Raw genomic sequence first — 7,430 nt, forward strand, 5'->3', positions numbered from 1 at the left:
ATCTTGGCACCAAAGAAATCTTCTTCCTCTGGGTAAGAATTTGTAAGATTCTAAGACCCAGACATGATCAGCAAGTTGAGAACGGAACCAAAAATACTTTCAGTCACCCAAGGGAAGCAAAAGCCCAGGGGATCCAGGATTAAAGATAACAAGACAGCACCCAAGAGGGGCACCCGGGTGGCTCAGTCGGTTGAGCGTCCGACTTTGGCTCAGGTCACGATCTCATGGTTCGTGAGTTCGAGCCCCGCGTCAGGCTCTGTGCTGCCAGCTCGGAACCTGGAACCTGCTTCGGATTATGGGTCTCCCTCTCTCTCTGCCCCTTCCCCGCTCCTGCTCTCTCTCCCTCTCTCAAAAATAAATAAAAACATTAAAACAAAAAAAGACAGCACCTAAGAGTGCAGAAATAATCAACAAGTGTTGGGGGTGGGGGCAGAGCTGCGTCACGGGGCCCTGGGTCTCTATGAAACGTGGCTTGCTGGAGAAACCCTCCTGATGTAATTTACAGAGGCTCCCTGACAAGCCCCCGACACCCCTTCTCTTAGGGAAAGCTCCATTTGTCTTTGGAAACATCCCCGGCTTCCCACTTCTTCCCTGTGATTTCCAGGGATTTCAGAGGAGCCCCCGAATGTCAAGGGGAAGACGTACTTGAAATTGAATGACTTTTAGGTTCTTGAACGGCATGTGGACCCTACCTTGACCTTTTTCTCTTGCCATTCTTCTTTCGTACAGAGAGATTGCAAGCAATATGGAGGGAAATTGCGTTTCTTTCCCCCGCGCCCGCACACACACCTCCTCTCTCCATGCCATAATCCGATCCGATCCAAAGAAAAACCACTTTCCCTCAGCTGGAGGTTTGCAAAGGTAGAGTATAACGTCCAGCAGAAGGACCTCTTTTCAAAATGGAAGGTAATCTGAAAATGTTCAGCTGTTCTTCCGGCATTGGGTTTCTTTTCTTTTTTTTTAAGTTTATTTATTTGTTTTGAGAGAGAAGGAGAGAGCGTGAGTAGGTGAGGGACAGAGAGAGAGAGAGGGAGAGAGAGAGAATCCCAAGCAGGCTCCATGCTGTCAGTACAGAGCCCGACGTGGGCCTCGACCTCACAACCATGAGATCATGACCTGAGCCAAAATCAAGAGTCACTCAACTGACTGAGCCACCCAGGTGCCCCCTGGCATTGGGTTTCTTAACGTCTGAATCTGAAGAACCATCTTCCCCGATACCCCCCACCCTATGTCCCTAACACACACACACGCACACGAGCGTGCGCACACACACACACACACACACACATACACGCACACACCTGTCAGGTCCCCAGCAATTCAAACTCTATCAAATTTTTGGTCCCACCTAGTCCTACTGAATCAAAAATTCTGGGGGTGGGGCCTAGCAATTCCCTAATCACCTGAAGAACTTATTAATTCATAAATTCCTGGCCTTCACCCCTAGAGATTTTGATTCGGGAATTCTGCGGTGGGACCCAAGAATTTACATTTACATCAAACTCCCAGATGGTGTTGTTGCCACTGGTCCAGTGAGTAGCTCTGCTGTACACAGCTTCCCAGCTGCCTCCAGGGCACAGATCTCTTTCATACGCTAAGTGGTAAACTGTGTGCAAAGATCACGGGTGCACAGACAGATGGGGAGGGGAGGGGGGTGGTGCAGACTCAAAGAAGGAAAAGAAGTTCTGGTATAGGAAGCAATGCATGGAAGAGAGATCTGTTCTGCCTCGGCACACTTGACCAAAACTTTACTTTCTGGTGATTTCCATCTCTCTGTCTCTGGTCCATATTACTTTCCCAACTGATGCAGACCTACCAATGGTTTCTTAAGGGCCTTATAAAAATGCTGTTGATGGGGCGCGTGGGTGGCGCAGTCGGTTAAGCGTCCGACTTCAGCCAGGTCACGATCTCGCGGTCCGTGAGTTCGAGCCCCGCGTCGGGCTCTGGGCTGATGGCTCAGAGCCTGGAGCCTGTTTCCGATTCTGTGTCTCCCTCTCTCTCTGCCCCTCCCCCATTCATGCTCTGTCTCTCTCTGTCCCGAAAAAAATAATAAATAAACGTTGAAAAAAAAAATGCTGTAGCCCAACAAAAGGATGAAAAGAATACAATCCCAGGACCCAAGGGCAGACCCCTGGTGCCGCAGGATGTGGGGGCCTGTGCGAGGTCTGACAGAGCTTTGTGACTCTCTCCTGGGTTCCCACCGGTCCTGTCCACACAGCATGTGGACTTCACCGAAATCACCTGGTTAAACAGATCACTGGCCCCATCCCTGGAGTTTCTGATTCGGTAGACTGGGCGTGGAGTCCAGCATGAGCACCTGCATTTTTAGTAAGCTCCCAGGGATGGGGGTGCCTGGGCGGCTCAGTCGGTTAAGCGTCCGACTTCGGCTCAGGTCAAGATCTCGCGGTTTGTGAGTACGAGCCCCACTGGCGGGCTCTATGCTGACAGCTCGGCGCCTGGGGCCTGCTTTGGATCTGTGTCTCCCTCTCTCTCTCTGCTCTTCCCCCGCTCATGTTCTGTCTCTCTCTCCTTCAAAAATAAATAAACATTAAAAAAAAAATTTTTTTTTAAAAAAACCTCCCAGGGATGTGTATGCTGCTTGCCCAGGGACCCCTCCTTAGAACCCCCCCCCCCCCGGCGTGCGTAACTCAAGTAATGCCAGAAGTCATTTAGGGTCATCCCGACCAGCAGCCACCCAAGAACAATTCTGGAAGGTAAGTTGCTTCCGGCCCAGCGTGAAAACGTAGGGAAGCATCTGAACCTAGCAGCTGCCTCAGAAATGGGAGCCCGGCGTTCTGCAGAAACCGACACAGCCGTGCCTGGACGGTGCCTTTCGCGAAACTCCAAAACGTTACATTTCTCTTCTTGCGCAGAAAGTCACTGGCGCTCTACTGCACCCGGAAGTTTGTACCCTCCTCTGAGCATCACACCTCTCTTGGCTTCTGGTCAAGTTTTGACTGTTCCGCACGGTTTGCCAGAGGACGTGGGGTTCAGTGTCCGAGGATGGTCCGGGGCATGCTTGTCGGTGTGACCCGTCTTCAGCCTCGGAACTGGGCTTGTTGACGAGGAGGAGGCCAGCCTGTCTCACTGTGTCATTTCTCTCTTCTCTCTCCCCCCTCTCCCCACTCCCCCACCCCCACCCCGCGTCTCCTTGCCCTCCGCTCCCCCACCCCCACCCCCACCCCAGTGCATGCGCAGAAACAGAACAGGCAGACCTGCGTCCGCAAGAGCCTCATCTGCGCCTTCGCCATGGCCTTCATCATAAGCGTCATGCTGATCGCGGCCAACCAGATCCTCCGGAGCGGCATGGAGTAGGCCGCCCCCCCACCGGGCTGCGTGCCCAGCTCACCGCGCATGCGCATGCCCAGCGGGCAGACTCTGTTCCTCCGCAAAAGCAGATACGGTTGCAGACCAGGCACGGTCGGGCGAAGACCCCCCCGAGGCTGCAGTGCAACAGGTGTTGCCCATTCACTTCATCTCCTTGGCAGGGACACCAAAGGGCTGTCTTAAATGCTTTAATGGTTTTGTTTCCTAATGCAATAAAATAGCCAGGAGTTCCCAGTGACTGCTTCAACCACCCCTAGGAACTCTGAAGAGAGACTTCATTTCCATCCCGGGATTCCAGGGGCCACCCAGGCTGGCGGTGTTAAGAGAGCAAGGGCGAGGCGTCAGCCCGCGGCCACCTCCGTGCCCCCCGTCCTTTCAACCCCAGGGGTCCGCTGGAGACTCCCGGCTGCGGGAACCCTCAGTCCCAAGAGGCTGGCTGCTGGGTTGCTACGGAAGAGGGGGCTTCCTTCCTCCACCCAGTGGAGCCCCCCCCACCCCCCACCCCAAGGCGTGAGGGGAAAGCCATCGAGCGGGGTGCAGCGCCGCACCCCTTCGCTTCCGTTCTTACTGCCTTTTCTAGAGGACTCTTGTTGGCAGAGTTGGGGAGCTCTCGGTTTCCGTCGGCACTTGGCTTTCTGTTCCTAGAGCCCATCGCGCACCAGCATTTTGGAATCTGCAGAGAGCCTTTCTCCCGGCTTTTGCCACCTGTGCTGCCATTAGTGGAAAAAAAAAAAAAGCATTCTCGTGGGCATCCCTGTAACATAGACATGTAGACAGACGTATATACTGGGCTCCTTCGTGTGTGACATCCCCCTTTCCTAATCGCTTACTCCCGGTATAAGCTCGTCCTCCGACATGCGTCCCCGCCTCTTTCGGGTGGGCCAGGTAGTTCGGGGGTGGGGGGTGCGGGGAGGGCCTGGGACCCTCCCACCCCACTAGCCCGGAGTCGCGGAGCCCGAACCCGCCTCCGTGCCAGCAGACCTCCGTCAGCGAAGGGCCTCGAGCACCTTATCTTCTCCTCCATTTCCAACTTGTTTTGTTAGTCCTCCCCCAAGCAAAAGAGAAATACGGTCCACAGTGGAAAGACGGAAACGTACATCACCTCTTGCAGCGGTCAGATTCTGCAACTGACTCGTTTTCCCCCCACCCGGGGAAACAAACAGACGTGAAGCAGCGCAGCCAGAGGTAATTCGCTCCTGCCTGCGGAGTACTTCTGCTGGGGGGGGGGGGGGAGGGACCCGAAGCCCAGGGTCCCTCTTCAGTGGCATGTCAACCTGCAGTTTCCCGACTTTTCCTAGACGCCGTATCAGCCACCGCTATTGATTCAAGCTTGCACAGTCCGATCGGCCCATAACCTTTCCGTGCCGTGTTTTCCTTTGCACTTTTCCAAGCTCAGGTCTTTATTTCTCTAGTAGAATGGTGTCGCGCCCCTTTCTTTCCGTTGCATCCTGAAGCTACGTGCTTTTTCCCCTCTCCCTTTTCCCCTGTCTTCCAGTATGGAGGTGCCAGAGTGTCTCATCTCTAGGTTTTGCCGGGGGGGAAGGGGGGTCCCCTGAACCCCTCCCTCAGGGGCCCCTCCCTCTCCGTTTTCTCCCTTTCCGCCTTTTCCAACCTGACTTGTCCTTTTAGGGTCTTTTTCCAGTTCGACTCTGCAAGCACTTCCTGCAGCAGCCTGGGGGGGGCGGTTTGGGGCAGCTGTAGAAACTTCCCCACGGTGGGAGCCCACAAATATTCCTGATGAGCACAAGTAAAACTAGGGTTTGAGCCATAGTACGGAGCAGGTGTGAGCTCCCGAGAGCCCTGGGGGTTGAGGGTCCTGCTGGGAAAATGCCCAGAGTCTTACGGGGAGTTCCTTCCAGGCCAAGGAAGGCAACAGCCTGCCTCTCCCCCTTGCCCGCTCCATCCTGCCACAGTACCCAGTGCACGTCTGCCTCCTCTCTCTCCCCCTGCCCAACTCCCCACGGTCCCTTCAGGATGGGCTTCCAGAAGGAGGACAGGTCCGAGCACAGAACACTAACACAGAAGACGACTGCGTCATTAGTTTTTGCCCCAAGCGGCTTACCTTCCCCCCCCCCCCCGCCCACAACTGGACTTGGATGGGAAGGACCCCCTGAACCTCTAGGCCGTGCCCTCCTGGGGAGCCAAAGTAGACTAAATAGAGACCCCGGGAGGACTCCCAAAGGCCGCTGCCCCGTGAGAGGGGATCGCAACGCTTCTTCAAAGGCTGGCTGTCTGCAAGTTCTGTGCCTCCCCCTGGAGAACCGGGTCCCCGAAGGATGTGCGGCTTAGAAGAGAAATGAGCCGCTGTGCAGGGGCGGAGAGTAAAGAGAGCTCTGGAGAGGCACCAACAGCCTGTTCGAGGCCTCGGCATCCTCTCCCTGAACAGGACCCTTTTCCTCTCCCAGTGACCCGCGAATCCTACCCAGGAGGGATTCGAGGAGCAGGCGTCCCTTGCAGGGAGAGAGGACAAAAAGGAAGCTATAGAACTTTCCTCTGGGGTGGGCTGGCATTGACCTGCCACCATGGTGGCGTCACGCATGGCACCCAGGAGCTGAAGTGTGGGGAGACAGCCCAGAGTTAGAGGCGCTCCTGACCCTTTGGGAGGCGAGAGCTTGTGTCTGCGAGGTAAGCCCTGGCTGCTTTGCCTGGACAGTCTTTCAGAGGTGTCGGGATTCTTTGTAAGACTTAAGATGTTGACTTTCTGCAGCCCCACCCCAGGTCCTGTCCATTCCACAGCTACTTCAGCCCCGTGCCCCCCCCCACCCCCACCACGCACACACACAGCACTTATGATGCTCATGGTTAAAGCGTGGCTCATTCTTGCTGTAAGAACACGTGCCCCCCAGACCACACAAGGGATGATCGGGGAGGCATTTTGCTAGGGGGACAAGGGATGCAGACCCTGGTCCCCTTGGCCCCACAAAAAAGCTGTCTCCTATCACTCCAGAAGCAGACAGAGCCCCCAGACAGGACCCAGCATGGGAACTATTAGAAGTGGCTTCCAGAATGTGCGTGGGTCCCACGTGACCAATCTGTAAAAAAAAAGAGGGGGGGGTGATGTTGCCATGGCAACCCTCGCATTCCACCCTGAGTTTGCCAAGGCACACAAAAATAGGGAACATTTTCTTAAAGAACACCGGGCTCCGTGCACCCATATCCCCCCTGGTGGGGTAAATTACTCTCAAAAAAATCTGGCGGTTTCTCTGGTGTTTTGAAACCGTCCTTCCATGTGCTCAGGAGAACAGGAGCTACCTGAAAGCCGGGTGGTATTCTCCCCACCCCGCCTCCTCCCCACCCCCCACCCTTCCCAGGGCCCAGAGCAAGGACCCCTTCATCTGGGCGAAAAGGCAGAAATGTCATTTGGAAGGCAAAAAATATTTTAAGCCTCAATCTTTAAAAGCATCTGTTGGCCTGTTGAGACGGCTCTCCCACAAGCCAGAAATGTGAACTGAAGTGAACTGAGGTTTACGTGGGGTCTTAGGCAAGCCCAGAGGCTTCTGAACTTTCTAGGTGTTTTATTTGCAGAGAACAAGACGTGTACCGCGAGGCGTGTCCTTTCTCCATACCTGTCCCCCGTCTCAAGTCGCACATGACGAGTGGTCTGTCGCGGTTAGCCAGAGAACCTAGTGAAAGCTGGCAAGGTCATGCTGAGGGTCATGCCCCTCACCTCCCCTGCAGAGAATCGTTAAGTGATGCATCTAAGAACTGGGAGGGGGAAATTTCTCGTTCATTCTAAATGCCTTCTCTAGGCTTCAGTTCAGACTCAGGTTATAAATCAAAGCGAGTTTTGCTCTTAGCTTGTAGCTGGCAGCCTCCCCGGGACCATGACTGAGGAGGGAGGGTGTGATGGCCAAGCACAGGTCCTGGGGTTGGCTGGCCTGGCCACGTGTGTGGCTACATGTCATGAAACCCTGTTTGTGCTGTGCCATTTTCTCTCCATGGTCGCGGTCGCTGCTGAGCTCTGCTCCTCCCAGCTGGAGGTCCCCAACCAGACTGGGTCATTTCACTGCACTGTTTCTCCAAAAGCCCATGGCGATAGTACTACTCACCCTGCTCCACGGAGTTGTAGGGAGATCTGGAACCCCACTGCAGGGAACAGTCCC

The 7,430-nt window shown here is 55.0% G+C and overlaps 1 protein-coding gene across 1 annotated transcript in view; it reads left to right on the forward strand.

The window, feature by feature from the left end:
- Positions 1-6,616, forward strand: part of CALN1 (calneuron 1) — a 386,428-nt gene extending 379,812 nt beyond the window's left edge. Inside the window, exon 5 of the mRNA XM_032591641.1 lies at positions 3,188-6,616. Coding sequence (XP_032447532.1) covers positions 3,188-3,315 — 128 coding nt within the window. The 3' untranslated portion in view covers positions 3,316-6,616. The remainder of the gene's footprint in view (positions 1-3,187) is intronic.
- The last annotated feature ends 814 nt before the right edge of the window (positions 6,617-7,430 follow it).

Source organism: Lynx canadensis, chromosome E3 (genome assembly GCF_007474595.2).
Source record: "Lynx canadensis isolate LIC74 chromosome E3, mLynCan4.pri.v2, whole genome shotgun sequence".
In the NCBI taxonomy this organism is placed as follows: Eukaryota; Metazoa; Chordata; class Mammalia; order Carnivora; family Felidae; genus Lynx; species Lynx canadensis.